The 19,408-nt window shown below is 46.6% G+C and overlaps 1 protein-coding gene across 7 annotated transcripts in view; it reads right to left on the bottom strand.

Annotated features, from left to right (window-relative positions):
• The window catches only part of TOP3B (DNA topoisomerase III beta), a 636,381-nt gene that overhangs the window by 70,599 nt on the left and 546,374 nt on the right, over positions 1-19,408 (bottom strand). For all 7 annotated transcript variants that reach the window (XM_069619981.1, XM_069619976.1, XM_069619978.1 and 4 more), the window contains one exon: positions 2,504-2,705. In XM_069619981.1, coding sequence (XP_069476082.1) covers positions 2,504-2,705 — 202 coding nt within the window. The remainder of the gene's footprint in view (positions 1-2,503; positions 2,706-19,408) is intronic.

Raw genomic sequence — 19,408 nt, 5'->3', positions numbered from 1 at the left:
TGGCCAGGTAAGCAGTGCAGTTTCAGTGTCAGCCAAGAAATCAGCAAGGGAGAGGAGAAAAAGCAGACGCAAAGAGAAAGGTTTTGAGGTGCTTCCGGAACCGAAGATGATTCTCAAGTTTCAGGGAGGCTGTCCCAGAGGGAGGCCCCAGTGAAGAAAGATCTACCACCAACTCGTTGCTTGGAGAAGCGACTGACCCTGAGGGAATTGGAGGCAGATGAGCGAAGAGATCAAGAAGGAAGGTATTTAGGAAGAGAGAGTTGAAGGTATTGAGGCCCCAGGCCCCAGAAGGCCTTGTGAACTATGCAGGGGGTTTTGAACTTAATCTTTGCAGCCATTGAGAGCCAGTGCAGAGATTTCAGTCCTGGAGAGATACGATCCCTGTGCTTGAGGCCAAGGACAAGTCTTACAGTCCTGTTCTGGATAAGTTGCAGATGGCGGAGAGTAGAAGCAGGCAGATTTAGAAAGAGGATGTTGCAATAGGCCAGCCTGGAGAGAACCATAGCTCTTGAGACAGTGAGCTTCTGGGGGAAGGAGAGGAAAGGAAGAATACCTCTGAGGAGGAGTAGCTGGTAGTGTGACTTCTTAGAGATGTCAAAGATGTCAGAGATGTGAGGAGAGAAGGAGAGTAGAGTCGAAGATGACCCCGAGATTTTTAGCCTTGCAGGTGGGAGCAGGAAGGGGGCCAAGGGAGGCAGGCCAGAGAGCTACAGGAATGGAGGGAGCGGGTGTGCCGATGAGGAGAATCTCAGGCTTACTGGCATTAAGGCAGAGGTCATTGGCGGCACACTACCTCTGGATAGCAGACAATCAGAGATGAGGGAAATAGACGAGGAGGCCGAGGGTAGCCTGAAGATGAGCTGAGTGTCATCTGCCTAGCACTGAAAGTTGGGGCAGAGAGCAGCTATGCGGTGGGCCAGGAGTGCCAGGTATTGGTTAAACAGCCATCTTCAAATCTCAAAGACAGAGTTTTCTTGCCAAAATATTTCTGAAGAATAAGGGAGAGTCGAAAACTTTGGTCTATGGTACTCTTGCCCTTTAGAAAGCCTGCCTGAAGGTGGCTAATTCTATTGTTCTCTTTTACCCAGTTCAGCAGATGCCCAAGCACTGCCTTGCAAAGACTTCTTCTGAGGCATCCGACAATGATATAGGAAGATAATTAGCTCGGTCTTTGGACCCCCCCTTCTAATAGAGAGGTACTTTTTCAGATTGGTCCAAGAACCAAGCACTAGCTCCATGGCAACGAAAGCAGGAAAAGGTGGAAAAGATAAGCTCCCAAATATCCCGCTCACATTTGAAAACGTCAATTGGAATTTTGTCTGGTATTGGAGCTTTTCCACTTTTCGGCAAACTATTAGCAGTGTGTATGTCCAACATTGTGAATTTTAACACCTTGTTAGAGTATATAAAAGCCACTGTATTGTGGTAAGGTTGTCGTTATTTGGGCATTGCCTAGTTTCCTCATACAACTGAATTTTTTTAAGTGCATGTGGCAGGTGTCCTTGCCAATGCATCCCTGAATGTTTCCACGCGTTATTGCACTTGTTGCAACCTGCTTCCAAAAATCAGCACTGTATTTATGCCCGCCTCCATAAAAGAATAAAGCCCCCTACACCCCAAGTGATCAAGGTTTTGAAAATAGAACCTAATGAGCTTGGGTTCACTATATTTGACCCCTTCCACATCCTTTGTGCAACATAATAGGTTTTTCTTAGCTCCTCTGCACTCCTCGTCAAACCAATCATGGCATCTAATTTCCCCAATTGGAGTCCCTTTGGACTCCATGAGAAGCGATAAATAACCACAAGTCGTAATTACTATACGTGGTAACCGTTTTGCATGGAGGAAATATCGTCCACACAAAACCAGGAAGTTTTACAGAGTTTCTCTTGAACTTCTTGATCTGCATGTCCCATCAATAATACAGAGTGCAAATAAAAAAAAAGTCATTCATGTATTATTGTAGAAACTGATAAAGGTCTTTTTCCTTATTAAACTGTTGCAGAGGCAAATATGGTAGTGTTCCAGCTACCAAGACCGTATTACCGCACTGCCACACTCTGAATAAAGCCCTCAGTTACACCGCTGGTGGCATCCTGGATGAGGACTCCCTGGGAAAGAGGTTGGTGAACAATGAGCAAAAAAAGCAAAAATGACAGGGCACTCAACGCGAGTCACACTTTAGGACTTTCATTGTAGCACTGTGTGTTACTCCTCTAGGCGAGCAAAGTGTAATAGCCCTATTTGTGTGTTAGGTCAATCAAGAGGAACTGCCATGTGTGCACACTATTCTACGCTGGGTGAGAGAAATAATTGGCCTACTCTGTAAGGGACATTCTAGGTCGGTTAGAGTGGTGGAACCATTTCGGCCTGCCACACACTGTTAGACCAGTAAAGCGAATCAGCCCTATTTGTGCCCAAAATGTTCCATTATGTCAGTGAAGAACAGAGACCATATTTGTGCCCAACAGGCTCCTTTATGTTAGTAAAAGAAATTGGTTACCTTTCTTCATGTCCCGGAAGGGTGTGTGGTTGAAGCAGTATGGACAGAGCGGGTAGCTCTTCCCTCGGGACCCAGAAGACCACAGTACCAGTTCAAAGTCATCCAGCGGACAGCGTAGCTCCTTGTAAAGCTTAATGGTACCATTCTGAGGCAGGCTGTAGGTTTCGTCACAGTGGGAACAGTGAAGGCGACTTGGCTTGGCCTGTAAATAGAAGAGAGTGGGAAACAAGTCTTCAGCAACGAGTGCACACTCTTTTCCAGGCCACTTCCTGTATCAGTCATCAGAACATTCACATTCCTGTGCATCACTCCACCATGTGACGAAAACAGCCTCTTGTGGTTACGGATACTGTTAAATAGCTACACCTTTCTGATAATTTAGGCAGAAATACTAAAACCAGGAATGTTGCACTGTGTAGAGCACACAAACTTGTATCCCAAGTATAGTTACTAAAAAACCCTTTCATACCTATAAAACATGATACAACACATGTTTTCATTTATCCATGTTGCTTGCTTATGCGATCTAATGATAGCTTCAGAGAGTGAAATCCAAGAGATAGGTGGTCAGAAATGGGGGCGGACATTAAAACAACTGCACAGGTACGCAGGAAGCGGATGTAGAAGTCCTCGAGCTGAGGGTGGGAATGCAATGAGTGGCAGAGGGTGGGACCTTGAAAAGCAAAATAGCGTTCACCCATGTTAGGGGAGGTTTCTTAAAGTCCTACTGGCAGTAATACTTTAGTAAGCTATCCCAGTGGTTTGTAGATCCCCCCAACTCTTAGTATTAGTCTGTACCAGCTCACTTTCTTGGTAGTGTGGCAGAGCAGTCAGGCTTATCTTAAGAGGAAGATGTGAGCTGAAGGTAAGTACTCTGAATCCTAGCTAGACAGGCACAGCAAAGAAGCACTTACACATATAGTTATATAAAAGATATATATTCATATTTACACCAGAATCACTTTAAATACTTCAGACGGTAACAGCAGAACACTTAGGAATGCTAGATAATACACTTCAAAGGGCACTTTCACTTTTGTATTTGTTCACAGTTACATTTGAAGCAATGTTAGAAAGGGAAAAGACAAGGTTATCGTATCATCGGTAATTGCGCACTCATGTGGTTTTCAGCAGGTTATACAGTAATGCATTTACTCTGCAAACACATATAGAAAAGTCATTTAAAGGGAGGAAAATAAATAATAACAGGAGCTTAGTTCAAGGTTTTAGGGACAGTTTCTTCACCTGGCAAGTCTTTTGAGTCCAAAAACACAACCCTAGCTAAAGGCAGTTCGGAGAGGGCTTGAAGTTTTGGCGAACAGCGATAAATGAAGAGTTCCTGAGGATTTCTTCCAGTGTCTAAAGTTATTGAAGCAGCAAGTTAGCAACTAACAAAGGATATCTAAAAACGGACTCGAAAAGGGAACACAAGCAGTGGCTTAGGTCAGAGGTAAGAGGGGGTTTCCCTGGGCACCTCAATGTGCACTCAATGCTTTGGAGCGACTTTTCAGAATCAGGTAAGCAACTCCTTTTTTCCCACAGTACCTCGAGTTTGAAGAAAGTGTTTGTGTTGGCTTCTCTGTGATGAGACAGACCTGGACCCGACCTCCAGATTCCTTGGTCTGGTGACGAAAGGCAGGACAATGAACAGTGTCTTCCAGCAACAGTCTTGCAAGGGGTCCTGTGGCACGACTTTCAGCAACTTCTTGGTTCACTCTGCGGTTTTGGCGCCTTTTCAGCAGCACCAACAAAGGACACCGATCGTCCAGTTAATCTTCATTTCCTTCAGTCCCACACTCTGGTGAGGGGGACTGGGTGAGTTGGATCGGATCCCTGGAGTGTCCTTACGGGTTCAGCACAGATTTGGACGGATTCGGCCTTTCCACGATAATGCACTAAAAATGGGCAGCAGGTCTCCTGGTATTGGGGTTCCGCAGCTCTGGAAACTACTAGGACCTTGGGAGATGGTTAGTTTCAAAGTTCATCTTGGGACTGGTTGGTCCCACCAGCCAAAGGGAAGGAGTCGTCCTCTTCAGAGTTCCTCTGTAGCATAGAAAACCGGGTTAGGACAGCAGTGGTCGCTTCACTGTGTTGCAACCGGTCTGCAGGCGTCTCTTGTCTTCTTCTTCCGTTACTTCTGTTTCCTGTGGTCGACTTGCTTTACACTCCAGAAGCCTCACCTTTTATACAGTTCCAGCACACACTGCAATCTCTCTCAGCATTTTACAGAAAGAAGCGAGTAGCTGTCCAATCAGGACAAGGGGGTGGAAGACTCCTCCTCCACTTCCTGCCTGGCCAGACACTGGGGCCTGGGCGGGGATACCTACTTGTTCCCGCCAAAGGCAAAATACACACACACAGACCTCCCCCTCCCAGAATGGTAGAAGAAGGGCTAACAAAGAACAACCATGCTAGTAATGGGGAATAAAGAAGGGGGCCCCAAGTTGGTATTTGGGTGCCTACATTATGCACTACTGAGGCTATGGACAAAGCCTGCGGTATAAAAAATACACAATAGTTGGTCATACACGTCCACTGCCACCAGCCATAACTAGGTGATTGTCTATCTGACCAAAAAGTCACAGGAGCAGAGGGAAATGGGGATACGAAGCATCCATTTGGCACTCCACTGAAGGTGGTGTGTGCCAATCTCTCAAATTATAGAGTTTTGGGAGAAACACTAAGTATCTCTCTATCCATAAGAACTGTAGTTAACTTAATGATGATAATGTGTTATTTATATAGCGCCTTAATCCAAAGTGCTTTACAGAGCACATATTTACATACAATATCACCCAACTGAAATTGGTACTCATTTATCGACCTCGGAAGAATGAAAGGCTGAGTTGGCCTTGCCAGGATTCAAACCTGCGACCTGCAAATCACGCTCAGATCGCAGCAGCGAGCGCTCAACCCGCTGAGCTATCTGAACTATTTTACCAGCTGAGCTATCTTACCGGCTGAGCTATCTTATCCTACTATAACTTAAGGATATAGGAAAAACAAATCTTAAAGGAAGGCCCCAAGGGACCCCAGCAACACTGCCCATAAGGAGCTGTGTGCTGCAGTAGTAAAACACAGATGCCTTTAAGAGCTATGGCACAGACAGACTCCATAGTACAGGTAGATTTACAAAGAATAGAGTTCCAAAAGACACCGCCGATAAGAATGAATGAATGAGTGGGAAAAGGCTTCACTCCTTCCGGATTAAAAGAAAAATGTCCAGAAGTCGAGCAAAAAGTGCTGGGGATCTCACTAGAAGAGGGGGTGAAGCTAAATAATGATAAATCTCCTTAACAACCCAACTTTGCTTTGAGAATCATGCAGCTTGTAGACAGGCAGAAGACAACTATCAGATGGATTTTGTTCTAAATCTAAAATATACATCTGAATGGCTTAGACAAACTTTGCTGACAGCTGAGGCGAGGCAATACAACTGTTCCTTTTTTCTAGTGATCACGTTTCTTGGAAGGAACATTGCACAACAACTTGGTTCTTCCAGCTTTAACCGGTCTCTTAGGATTGCACTGCATGCAGAGAACAAAGGCCTTCCTACATTAGGCACCTACACAGGCTATTTCAGCCAGCTGTTGTTCTTTGAGAGATTCTTGGTTCCAACAATGATCTAAGTAAATGGCTGCAGAGGTCCTCTTCTATCCAAAATTGAGCTGGGATCAAGTCCAAAGCCCAACAACGGTAAGGATCTACACCATTCAAACAGCCTGTAGTTGTACAATCAGGGACAACTATAGGTTTCACATTTGCCCCATACCTAGACTCTCTGGAAGCAAGGATGTGGACGGAGGCCAGACAATCCCACCCCTCCATGGGCCACACACACACAAAGGCAAAACTAGCCTGCCAAAGGAGCAACATTCCCTGGCAAGTGCATGACCTGGCAAGGCAGGAACAATATGGCCAAAGAAGCAAGCAAACATCCCACGGCGCAGCGATTTTAAGTCGCTAGCCACGTTTAAATTGCCATATGCAAACCTGCACACAAAAAAGTATTCAAAAATGTATCTGCTGCCACCAGCTTGACTTCAGGCACATACAAAAGTAATCAAAAACCCCAAAGTATAAAAAAACTAGGGTGATACAAATGTATCTCCATTCCACTGCACTGCAATGTGCTGTGTGCAGTGTTAAAAAGTACAAGAATTCAAAAAGGAAATATAGGTTCTGTAAGGAAGGCATGGTATCAACAGTAAGACATACAAGTGACCACAGGTTAAGGGTGTTTATTGAACTTTCACAAGGGTGAGATGAACATCTATCTAAACCTAAATCTACAGATGGGAGAAAGCTAAGACCATCAAATAATAATAATGCAGTCCTAGTGGAGTCTTGTAAAATTAAAAGGTCCTATACTAAAAAAAAAACTATTGCCAATCCTCACTACTAATTTACAAATAATGTGGGGTGATGTTCATGAAAAAGAAAGAAGTGTTCACAAAATGATAAGTCAGGATGTGTGGGCCGTTGGCTTTCCTTCCCCACGTTTTCAGCAAGGGACAAGGCGGTTCACTCGGGCAAAGCACACACTCTGTCTTCTGTGGTATGAGGATACAATTCCATTTTCACAGTTCAATACCTTGTGTCTCCTAGTCTCTTTACTTCTTGCAAGTATCTTGCCTCAGAGGGCCTGGTATACAAAAGCAACACGAAAATGTCATTTTCCTTATCCAGTATTCAATTTGGGTGTTCACCCTGGATCCCCCTCAGTTGGGCTCAGATCCCTTTCAAACTATGTCCAGATAATTCTTTCTCGGGTGAATCACGGTTCTCCCCGGATCCCACTCTGCTGGGCTGTTAGGACAGTTTTTCTGAAGTCCAACTAAGGGCTTATTAAAACCATTCAAATGAGGCAGTACAAAACTCCACTCTTAGTATAAGGCTGTACCACCTGAGTTCATGGTAGCGTAGACAGAGCGGCCAGGCTTATCCTAGGAGGGAGAGAGGGCTGTAGAATCAGTACAAATGAAATTGTAATACAAATGGTCCAAAGAAACACTATGTATGTAAAAATAAATGATTTATTTAAATACAGGTAGGCCCAGATAAATCTAGGGGTAAATATGTACTATCACACATTATATGTAATCACAATTATAAAAACACAACACTATACTTGAAGGTACACAGACCAAAGTATAAACCTTATTTGGAACACCTAACAGCAGTTCTAGGGAAGTCAAAACCTTTTCATACACATTCAGTATAGGTCACACCTATTCTTGGGGAGTAAAACCAATGGTTGTGTTCAAAATTGTACAGTGACTCTCAGTACAAATCACAATTGGTCAACTGGACAATAAACTGTTTGTGAATAGTGGAACACTTAGTCCAGGTACAGTAAAAACCTATAACTACTTTGATAACACACAGTTATACTAGTTGAGTAAAACCCAAGAATGTAATATTCAATTACAGGTGCTTTTGAGATCAGTGAAATACAGATTGAGATAAGCAGTAACTCTGGTAACATATTTTTGGATGGCACACAGCTAACTCAGGTTAAGTAAAACCCATATACTTTTTTAATCTCACAATGAGTCCAGGTTACATCTTTCCCAACTATACAAGTGACTGATGTAGGACTTATAAGGGACAGTTAGAACCACAGACTCTAGGTTAGATAGCACAGGAATAGTAGACCCTAATGTTACACTTTACTGAATGACAATGTTATTCTAGGTAGGCAACAACCTAATACAGAATTATTCTAGACATGCTAACAGCAAGTCAGGGGAAGCAAGACCCAGTTGGGGGACACTCCTACAATTACCCTGCAGGAATAATCTGGTGAAACCAACACATTACTGTTGGGAAGAGGCACAACCTAATCACAGGCGAGTAATATACCTTCACATCTACTTTCTATTAGAATGGCAAAACTGTTTCTAAAGAAAGCAAGATGTTAACAATACTTTTAACAGTAGTGCATCACACATCCAATTTAAGTAAGAACATTTGCAACTGTACACTCACATGTTACAGTTACCAACCCACTCTTTTACAAGTAAGTACCTTTTAAACACTTATTTTCTTTTCTAGGCAAAAGCCCCAATCCCTTTAAAGTATTTCCCTTATTCTTGGAGCATGGGTGTTCTCAGTGGCAGAAGGGGGAGGGGGGTCACTAGGACCTAGTGTCCAACAGGCAGTGTCAGGATAGGCTCTTAAGCAGCAAATGTCAGAGTTCCTTAGGAAGACTGGGCAAACAGGTGAGTACTTAACTTCTGAGTTGGAAGAGGGTCCAGGGGCTTCCCAGAAGAGACCCTAGCAGGATTCTAGCAGTGGGACTGGGTGTAGTGGATGAGAGGCCTCCCCATCACAGAAAACCCCCCACAGCTACACAGAAATCCTAGGAGACTTGAGCTAAGTACATACCCAAGCCAACACAGTACCTCAGCATTGAAGAAGATTTTGCAGCAGGGGAACTTCACGGTCTGCAGCCAAATACCCGGTCAGTGGATTCCTTGTTGTGGTGACTGAAGACAAGACCTCAGAAGGAACTTTGCAGCAGGGATCGATGAAGAAGGCTCGAGGCAAGGTTATCATCGCGGCTGAATGCGGTTGTGCGGATTTAGCGCCTTTTGATTGAGCACAGAAGACAGAAAATCGCGGTTGAATTCTCGTCATTACAAAGGTCCAGCACTCTGTTGAGGGGACTTTTTGGACTCAATTCACGTCTCTGGAGGTCCCGCAGGATGCCCACAAAGTGTCAGCAAGATTTGGAAGATCATGCACCGCACAATGGCTCGAGGTCCCAGGGTATTGGGTTACTGCAGAAACGCAAGGTCGCAGCAATGCGTGGGATGGCTCAAAATGCAGGTCTCCTTGAGTATAGCGTGTTACACCAGACTCTGCGTCGTCGTTTTCAGAGTCCCCAGGTCGATTGGAAGGAAGGGCTACAGCAGGCTCCGGTTACACAGAAGGGTCTCCGGTCGCTGGAAATCGGTTCAGCCGCTTTCCCTTCATCATCTTCTTCAGTTTCGGTTCCAGTGGCCGACTTGTCTTCAGCTTCCAGGTTCGCAGTATTTATCAGGTATTACAACACAACTTCTGCATTCTCTCGCCGCATTTCACAAAAAGGGGCGCTCTGGTTGTCCAATCAGGACAGCCAGCCCCTCACTGGGATTTGTCCCCATTCAGGCAAGGAGGAAGACAAAGGGCTGTGTAGTTTTGGACTCCTTCTCTCGCTTCCTGCCCTCACAGACAGACTGGAGACAGTGGCTATTTTGGTAAAATGAGCACCCTTAGGTGCCTGTACTGCACCTGTGAACACAGTGCGCGGTAAAGGTGCACCAAATCAATACAAGGTATCACTGCCACCAGCCATTAAGCTTGTCCCTGTAATAGAATTGTTACAGTTTTAATGTGAAAGGAGATACATTGTATCTCCCCAGCACTCCACATAAGGTGGGGTGTGCTGGTTTCACCTAACAAAATGTAAAAGGGATCCAAAGATCCTTTTCTACCCTTGTGAACTGTAGTTCTCTCAAGGTTAGCAAAATAAAGTTAAAAGGGGAGTCCCTAGGCAACCCGGCAACAACAAGCACATATTGCCAAAAAGTTGTTAAAGAGGATAACTTTACAAAGACACTATGGAGAGGCAAAATAAATTACACCCATAAAAAGAGTAAAAGATTCTGTGAGTGTGGATGTTAGGGAGAATTCTCAAAATGTGCTAATTTCTGTATACCTTAGAGAACCCCAGCTCTTTTGCTGGACTTTGAACTTTTTAAATATGTTTGTTTTCTGTGTTCATTTTCTTGGGTTATGGAGTTTTAAACAACTCCATAGGCATCATCTTTTTTATTTGTGTTACACAGCACCCTCAGTGCAGTGACAGAGGGATGTCTTTTAGACTTCCAAAAGGTTTAAATACCTTATCTGGGATAAACTACTGTTTCCCAGAGAATGGAAAACTTTACTAGTCTTTTTAAATTCCTAGACCCAGCACACACTATCTTCCTTTAGAGTGCTGGAGGGGTTACCTAGTATCCCGTGTGTCTAGACTCATGTAGCAGTGAAATGCTATCCTTTCCTATCGAAATAGCTAGTGGGAGTGGATTTGCAATGAACTACCATGATTTTTCCCGACCGCGAACACAGGTAGTTAATCACAGGAGCCATGTTTTTCAAGATGGCGCCTTAAGCCCCTTTGTTTAAACGGGTCCCAGTCTTCTTTTTTCACCATTTCTTTTTGGAAAGGTCCTTCTAGAGTTTGTCTCTGCGCGGCAAACTAGGTTTAGTCCCTTTGTTTCCATGCCTTTGGCGGGATTCAGGACTGAAGACCGCCTCTGGCGTCTGAGTGTCTGGGGTGGGCAGGAAGTAACAGAGGTACCTGAAACTCCCTGTGCTTAGTCCCCTAGGAGACCCAAATGCACTCTGGCGTGATTGGCTGGCTGACTGTCCGGCAAGGACAGCCACCCTGCTGGGTGAGTGACAGCTAGGCTGGAATGAAAGAGAGAAAACTGTTTAAAAGGCGAGTCTCTTGGACTGGAAAGCAGATTCGACCACGAACTGAAGAGAAGATGGAATAGGATGGCTGCTGCAACTCCTGGACCGTTGGTTTGCCCAGTGAAGCCCTGCTGCAGGTCTGAATCGCCAAGTTCATCTCGACAGAGAAGCCCCTTCAAGGACGACTTCTCCCTTTGAGTTGGTGGGACCAATCAACTCGTAAGCCACCTGGATACCATTCTCAGAGCTGGCTAGGATTAAACAGGGGGAAGGACACCAGCTTGTGTGTTTGATGACAGCTACTCGAACCGAAGATCTTCCATTTTGCCAGCTTGTTTGACCTGTCCCTGTGCAGTGCAGGAGTCCCCCGACGTCCTCCCTCTTGTCGCCATGACTGAGGATCAGGAACAGTGAGATCTGCAGGAGCTGCCAGGAACCAATGTCTTCAGCTGCATCTTTTTCTTCATACTAAGGTACTGTGCCAACCCGATTGAGGGAACTTACCTCTCGCAGTGAAAGTTCGTGAAAAGCTTGTGACCCAACATATGATTCTTTTTCATACAAACTACTTCTGAGAACATTGGCAAAGACTTTACCGTTTACTACAAGAACTGCTCTTTCTTATGCAAAACACTAGCCCATTGACTTCGGCCTAGGCCTATTGAACTGAATCGAGTCCTCTAGTGAACTGAAACTATTTGCACTGCCTTAGAAAGTATTTGTGATCTATTCTATTAACTGTGCCTTTTTACTCCCATTCAAAGTAACTGAAATGCCATTTTGCGCCTATTTCAAGGGAGCCTAATTTACTCAGAAACATATTGGTTTGGTATTGAAGTACATTTGTGTATAATTTTAAGTTGCCTCCTTCTAGTGAATGTTTTCTAAATGACTGTGTAATAAATTAATAAGTGTTTTACCAAGAAACCTTGAGTGTAAGTGTCTACTTGAACCATTGTGACTGTAAGACCTCTGTGTAACATCCTTGTACTGCTCACATTCCCTCTTGAGATAAGCCTGGCTGCTCAGCTCGCTACCACAAACTGTTTAGTACAGACTTATACCAAAGGTTGGTTTTTGCTTACACCTGTAGTCCTAATTGTATGTGGTGGTCGCAGAGGGTACTGCATGCAATTCTGCCCAACAGTGGAAAAAGGTTCCCACTCACAGAGGTATTAAGGAAAAATATCCCTTTAGTAAAGCAAAAAGTTCTGGCCTTGACTCAGGTCAGGAAGATTTACCAGTTCTGTAAAAATCTTACCTAACAGTTGAGAAGTAGGTTGCAGGTCGGGAAAGAAGAACAAGTTACTTCTTACCTTGTAACGTTCTTTCGACGGGATGTTCCTCCGACGTATTCCTCATCTTAGATATCTCCTTCCAGCTCTGCTGGCCTCGGAAATTTTTTTCTCTAGAGGGCGCTGCGCGTCGATGTCCTCCGAGTCGATGTCCCTCGACAGCCGCCGTATCGACGTCGACGTCATCCTGCCTATAAAGGCCGCGCGCAGCGTCCGTTGCTCAGTTCCGTTTTGTAGCCCACAATAATACTTTCTGGACTAACTAATCACCCTGAAGGAGCGTAAGCTGCAACAACAAGGGAAGTAGAACTGCGGGGATGGATGGGAGGGTCGATGAGGAATACGTCGGAGGAACATCCCGTCGAAAGAACGTTACAAGGTAAGAAGTAACTTGTTCTTCGAAGGGATTGTGTCCTCCAACGTATTCCCCATTTTAGATAGGCTCCCATAGCAGTATTCTATTATCGGAGGAGGGAGTACTGACTTCACGCTGTCTTCTATTGATGAATAGAATGCAGTACAGCCCTTCCAAACCTAGTCTCTTGACTGGAGGAGGAATCCAATTTGTAAAAACGTGTAAAGGTATGGACAGACGACCATGTAGCGGCCGCACATATGTCTTTTACCGGCACGCCTCTTTTGAGGGCCGATGAAGCTGCAATACCTCTGGTCGAATGAGCCCTAAGGTTTTGAGGGGGCTCTTTTCCTGCCAGTTTATAACACTCCAGAATGGCTAGAATGATCCATCTGGAAATGGTCTGCTTAGTTATTGGTAGCCCCAGCTTGTGACCTGCGTAACCTACAAACAGCTGGTCTGCCTGTCTTATCCTGGCTACTCTACTGATGTAAAAACTTAAAGCCCTCCTAGGGTCTAGCCTGTGTAACCTCTCTTCCTCTTTCCCCGGGTGAGGAGGAGGATAGAAAGATGGTAGGGTAATCTTCTGAGTGATATGGAATTCAGAAACCACCTTTGGGAGGAAATTAGGCTTCACTTGCAGGACAACTTTGTCTTTGTGAAATATTGTGTGAGGGGGTTTACAAGAAAGAGCTTGTAATTCGCTCACCCTTCTAGCAGATGTAAGTGCTATTAATAAAACAGGTTTAAGGGTAAGGAATCTTAACGAACAAGAATGGAGAGGTTCGAAAGGTGTACCCATCAGGAAAGTTAGTACTAAGTTTAAATCCCATAGGGGAATTTGCAATGGTCTTGGGGGATAAACATTGGTTAACCCCTTTAGAAACTGTATTACCAAGGGTAATTTGAAATAGGATGGTTCTTCCGCAGTACGCTTAAAGATGGATAGCGCTGCGAGATAGCCCTTAATGGTGCCAACTTGAAGGCCTGAATTTGCCAAATGTAGTAGGAAGGACAAAACCATTGGTGTACCACATGAAAAAGGGTTGATATTCTGTTCTCTACACCAGCTGCACAATCTGTTCCAACGGCAGCGGTATAAAGACTTTGTTGCTGGCCTCCTTGCCAAAAGCAACACCTCCATAACATCATCAGGGAGGTCCCAATCCTTGTACCTCAGCCTTTCAGAAGCCAAGCGTGAAGGTTGAGGGTTTTGATGTCTGGATGGAGAACCTGACCTCCCTTCTGTGAGAGTAGGTTCTCTCTGAGTGGAAGTCGAATTGGAGGGCAGATGGACAAGTCTAGAAGGTCCGGGTACCACGTTCTCCTGGCCCAATCCGGGGCAATTAGGATCATGGTTCTCCGGAATCTTCTCAACCTCCTGATCATTTGAGGAATGACAGGGACCGGTGGGAACGCGTACAGAAGCGGAAACTCCCAGTCCACTATGAACGCGTCTCCCTGAGCTCCACTCGGGGGAAATTCCCTTGAGCAGAACAGGTCGCATTTCCTGTTTAGGCTGGTGGCGAACAGATCTACCTGAGGGGTTCCCCAAAGGGCGAAGATCTCTTGAAGGACTTCCTGAGCTAGCTCCCACTCATGGGAGACTGTGCGATGCCTGCTCAGAGCGTCCGCTGTCAAGTTCTTCTCTCCGGGTAGGTGAACTGCCGATAGAGAGATTCCTTCTTGGATTGCCCAAAACCAGAGCTGCATCGCCTCTCTGCACAGGGGTAGTGATCCTACGCCTCCTCTTTTGTTGAGGTAATGCATGGCCACCGTGTTGTCCGTCATTATCAGGACGTTCTTCCCTTGTACAGCTGGCAGGAACGCCTTCAGCGCAAGTCTGATGGCTCTCAGCTCTAACAGGTTGATATGTAGTCTGGACTCCGATGGAGACCAACGACCGCTGATGGTCAAGTCGTTGGCGTGGGCTCCCCACCCCGTGAGTGAGGCATCCGTGACTACTGTTATCTCCGGCCAGGGTTGCCAAAACTGTTCTCCTTTCAGAATGTTCTCCTGACAGGCCCACCACTGAAGGTCTCGAGCCACCCTGCCGGGAACCTGAAGAAGATCTGTCATTCTCCCTGAGAATTGTGACCACTGAGTCCTCAGTGCCCACTGGAGGGATCTCATTCTCAGGCGAGCCTCTGGCACTAGGAAAATGCAGGATGCCATGAGGCCTAGCAACCTCAAAAAGTCGAAGGCTGGGAGACGTTGGGCATGTTGGAACTTGGTAACCATCTGTAGAATATCTTGAGCCCTCACCTCTGGTGGCGAGGCTTTTCCCAGGGAAGTGTCCAGGATCGCTCCTATGAACTGGAGTCTCTGCGATGGTATCATTTGTGACTTCTTTAAATTGAGGGAGAAGCCCAGTCTGTGAAGGAAGTGGCACACGTGATTTAGCTGGATCTGAGCTTGTTCCGGAGAAACAGCCCTGATCAACCAATCGTCCAGGTAAGGGTAGACGTGAATCCCTTCCCTCCTTAGACTTGCAGCCACTACCGACATTAACTTGGTGAAGACCCTCGGGGCGGAGGTCAGCCCAAATGGCAGCACTCGAAATTGATAGTGAGAGTTGCCAATTGCGAACCTCAGGTATTTCCTGTGTTTGAGATGGATAGGCACATGGAAATAAGCGTCCTGAAGGTCCAGAGATACCAACCAGTCCTGGAACTGAAGGGCCTGGAGGATCTGAGAAAGAGTGACCATCTTGAATTTGTCTTTTCTGAGGAATTTGTTCAATTCTCGCAAGTCCAAGATGGGTCTCAGTCCTCCGTCTTTCTTTGGAATGAGAAAGTAAGGGGAGTACCAGCCCTTGTTCCTCTCCGCTACAGGTACCGGTTCTATGGCACCTTTCTCTAGCAGGTCCCAAATTTCCTGCAAGAGGAGCGGATCTGGAGCTTTCTGAGAGCTGATCCCCGGTGGATGACTCTGAGGTATACGTAGGAAAGGCAGGCAGTAACCTTGGGCAACTGTTTCCAATGCCCAAGCATCTGACGTGATAGCCTGCCATACCGCCAGATGTTGAGTCAACCTGCCTCCTACAGGTGTCCTGTGAGGGAAGTCCTCAGAGTGGTTTTGAGGCGGCTGATGCAGATGCCGATGGTAAAGAGGTACCTGCTGTTGCTGCGGCTTTTGAATATCTACCCCGTCCACCTCGGGTAGTTCTTCTTTGTCCCCTTTGAGCCGGTCGTCCTCTACCTCTTCCGAATGCGGAGTAGAAGCGAAAGGACTTGCCCCTCGCAGAGGTTCCTGTGGGACGAAAAGGAGTCTGACGGATTGCAGCTCCTAGGGATTTTGCTGCTGCTTTTGAAGTTTGCAGTTTTTCTAAACTGTCATCCGCCTTTTTCCCGAACAAAGAAGAGCCATCGAATGGCATGTTCAAGAGCCTGGCTTGCACATCTGGGGCAAAACCAGACTTTCTCAACCAAGCGAATCTCCTGGTTGATGTACTTGCCGCCATTGCTCTGCTGATACTGTCAGCCGAATCAATGCCCGTCTGGAGGGATTCGCACATAGCGTCTTTACCGTCCTGTATAATATTCAGGAACGCATCCCTTTCTTCTCCCTCCGGGATGCAGTCAGCCGCTGTAGAAGCACACTCCCAAAGTGTATGGCTGAACCTAGCAAGGGTGCAAGTAGCATTAACAGATTTTAACACCATGCTACATGCTGAAAAGACTTTCTTTGCCATAGCGTCATATTTTTTATCGTCCCTGTCCTGTGGGACGGTAGGATAAGCCGTCTTGACATCGGTAGAGGATGCTGCCTGTACCACCAGACTTTCTGGGGATGGGTGTTTAGACAAAAACTCTGGGTCTGTAGAAGATACCCTGTACTTTGTAGACAGTTTTTTATTTACTGCTGGTACTACATCTGGGGTTTCCCAGTTTGTCATGATCTTTCTCTGAAGAGCTTTATGAAAAGGCACCACAGGATCCTCCTGTGGGCCTTTGTCAAGAATATCCGTGAGGTCATCTTGTTGGAAAGATTGTGAAGGTGCAGACCACCCCATGAACTCTGTGATCCTGGCCATTAAGGCTCTATAGGGGGTTTCAGCATGCTCCCCCGGGTCTGGCTTAGCAAACTCCACCTCAGGGGAAGTGTCTAACCCACTTGCCTCATGTAAGGAATCATGAAGATCCTTTAACCTGCGCTCTTCAGAGGAAAATTCCTCTCTAATTGGGGTTACAGGTTCCTGCAACTCAAATGTGTCTTCCTGTTCAGACAATTCACCCTCTTCCAAAATTGAGGACATAGTTCTCAATTGTTCTGAACTCATAAAGGGAGTAAATCCCATTTCCAAGGCAGAGGGTGCCGAACTTGTCATTATCGGCCTCGAAAACGTCGATGTTGTCGACGCCGACGTCGAAGGCTTCGAGCGTGGCGTCGAAAACAAAGGCGGAGGCCTCGAAGACCTCGACAGAATTGGAATTCTACTCGACAATCTCGAAGCCATCGACGTCGAGGACCTGGGGATAGTCACTGGGTGTGTCGTAACCGTGACTTTTCTTGGCGTCGACGCCGGTGTCGAAGCTGGCGTCGAGTCGACAGACCCGTGTGTCGAAGGTCCCTTCGACAACGGCGTCGAAGACATCGACCTCGACGGAACCCTCGTCGACGGCGTCGACGGAACCCTCGAGGAAGGTTTGGAGGTCATAGTCCTACTCGAGGGTTCGAGACGCGCTCGAGAGGTTTCCTTCGCCGGGTACTGCGACTCGCGGCGTTTTTGACCTTCGGTTCTTTCGACCAGAGCATCGCTCTCGGCAGTCATCGAGGGGGTCGAGGCCGCTTTCTCGAAGACGCTCATCATATTTTTTCGGAATTCCTCCCATTCAGCCCGGGAACTATGTTTCGTGGGGCAAGGGATTCTTTTTGGCGAAACATTGGAAGAGGAAGACGGAGAAGGGGATCTTCGACGTCTCCTCTTCGAGTGCTTCGATCTCGAGGAGTGATGAGACCCACTCCGAGACCTGGAGCGCGAATGGTGACGAGGAGACGAATGTCTCGACTTCGTCGACGAAGAAGAAGCTTTAAAAGTCTTACCTTTCTCCAGCTTCCCCCTACGCTCCTTCAGGGCCTTAGCTGTCATGGACATACAGTCCTCGCATTCCGAACAATGGTGTTCAGCTCCCAAACACCACAGACAAACTCTGTGAGGGTCAGTCAACGACATCTTTTTCCCACAATCTCGACATTTCTTGAAGCCGGATCGAGGAGTTGTCGGTTCCGACGAGGAAGCCATCGAGTACGGATCGAATGACTCGAGGTAAATAGGATTAATCTGACTAAGAACTGAGCAACGGTATTCCGAGGCACTGAGTAAGCGCGGAAAAACGGAACTGAGCAACGGACGCTGCGCGCGGCCTTTATAGGCAGGATGACGTCGACGTCGATACGGCGGCTGTCGAGGGACATCGACTCGGAGGACGTCGACGCGCAGCGCCCTCTAGAGAAAAAATGTTCCGAGGCCAGCAGAGCTGGAAGGAGATATCTAAGATGAGGAATACGTCAGAGGACACAATCCCTTTGAATGTAATTTTGCAATTTGTAAGAGCTCTGCATAAGGCGACCAGCTAGCTGGGCGGAAAAAAACAATCTGAGGGACCTCGATGCGTGAGGGATTTTTGGTACACTACACGTCACGTTATGGATAGTGTTACATGTCGACATCCCCTTTTGATCCTTGAAAGATAAGATGCAATACTCTGATTATCACTAGATGTCGGACTATATGCAAAGCATGCAATTCTAAGCAGATTTACAAGCATCAGAAACCTATTTACACTAGTATGCAGTGATATTATCGAATAGAAAACAATGAAGGAACAAGTTACTTGCCTGTAACTGTTGTTCTCCAGCATGGGTCTCGCATGGATTCACATGCTCATGAATATTCCCTGTCGTCAGGCTGGGAATCCTCGGTAAAGAAAAAATCAGTTTCAGTTTGATTTCTGAACTGTCTTTCTCCTAATAACCAATCACTGAGCTCTGGGTCATACTGCCCCCAGCCAATGACAGCCCTCTACCTAAGCCCCTCCTCTGGCAGCCATCTTCAGATTTGGTAGCACGTAAAGTGGCAGTAAGACCAAGAGAAGAAGAGCCGCAGAGGGGTAGGCGGGAGGGAGCGCATGTGAACCCATGCCAGACCCATGGTGGAGAACAACAGTTACAGGTAAGTAACTTGTTCCTTTTCCAGCGTGGGGTCTGGCATGGATTCAAATGCTCATGAATAAATAATACATAGCAGTACACACATGCACAACCACGGGAGGTGTCAAAGGCTCAACAGAAGCATCTCTTACCTCCTCACCAGGCTCACCTTCAAGCGAACAGGTTGCGCAGAACTGCTTGGTCGACTCTGGACTCCTCCCTGGAATCCCGGTCGACGCAGTAGAATCTGGTGAAGGTGTGCGTCGACCTCAACGTAGCAGCCCTGCAGATGTCCAGCAAGGGCACCGCAGACAGGAACGCCATAGTTGCAGCGATCGCTCTCGTCGAATGGGCTCTCGGACATCCAGCCAACAGTCGGTTTGCCCACCGGCGACAATGGGTGATGCAGCCGGAGAGCCACCTGGAAATGGAAGCCTTGGAGAGGGCCTTACCTCGGTTCACAGGGCCAAAGTTCACTCAAAGTTGTGACGTCTTGCGGAAACTCTTTGTGCGGTCCACGTAGAACTTCAGCGGTCTAGCCACATCCAGCGTGTGCAAAGTCTGCTCGGCCGGGGACAAAGGCGTCAGAAAGAACACAGGCAACACCAAGGACTCGTTTAGAGGAAGTACGATGGA

Source organism: Ambystoma mexicanum, chromosome 10, assembly GCF_040938575.1.
Source record: "Ambystoma mexicanum isolate Mex_15411 chromosome 10, UKY_AmexF1_1, whole genome shotgun sequence".
NCBI lineage: Eukaryota > Metazoa > Chordata > Amphibia > Caudata > Ambystomatidae > Ambystoma > Ambystoma mexicanum.
The sequence above is the reverse complement of the archived record's forward strand: the minus strand, read 5'-3'. Positions and strand labels throughout refer to the sequence as shown.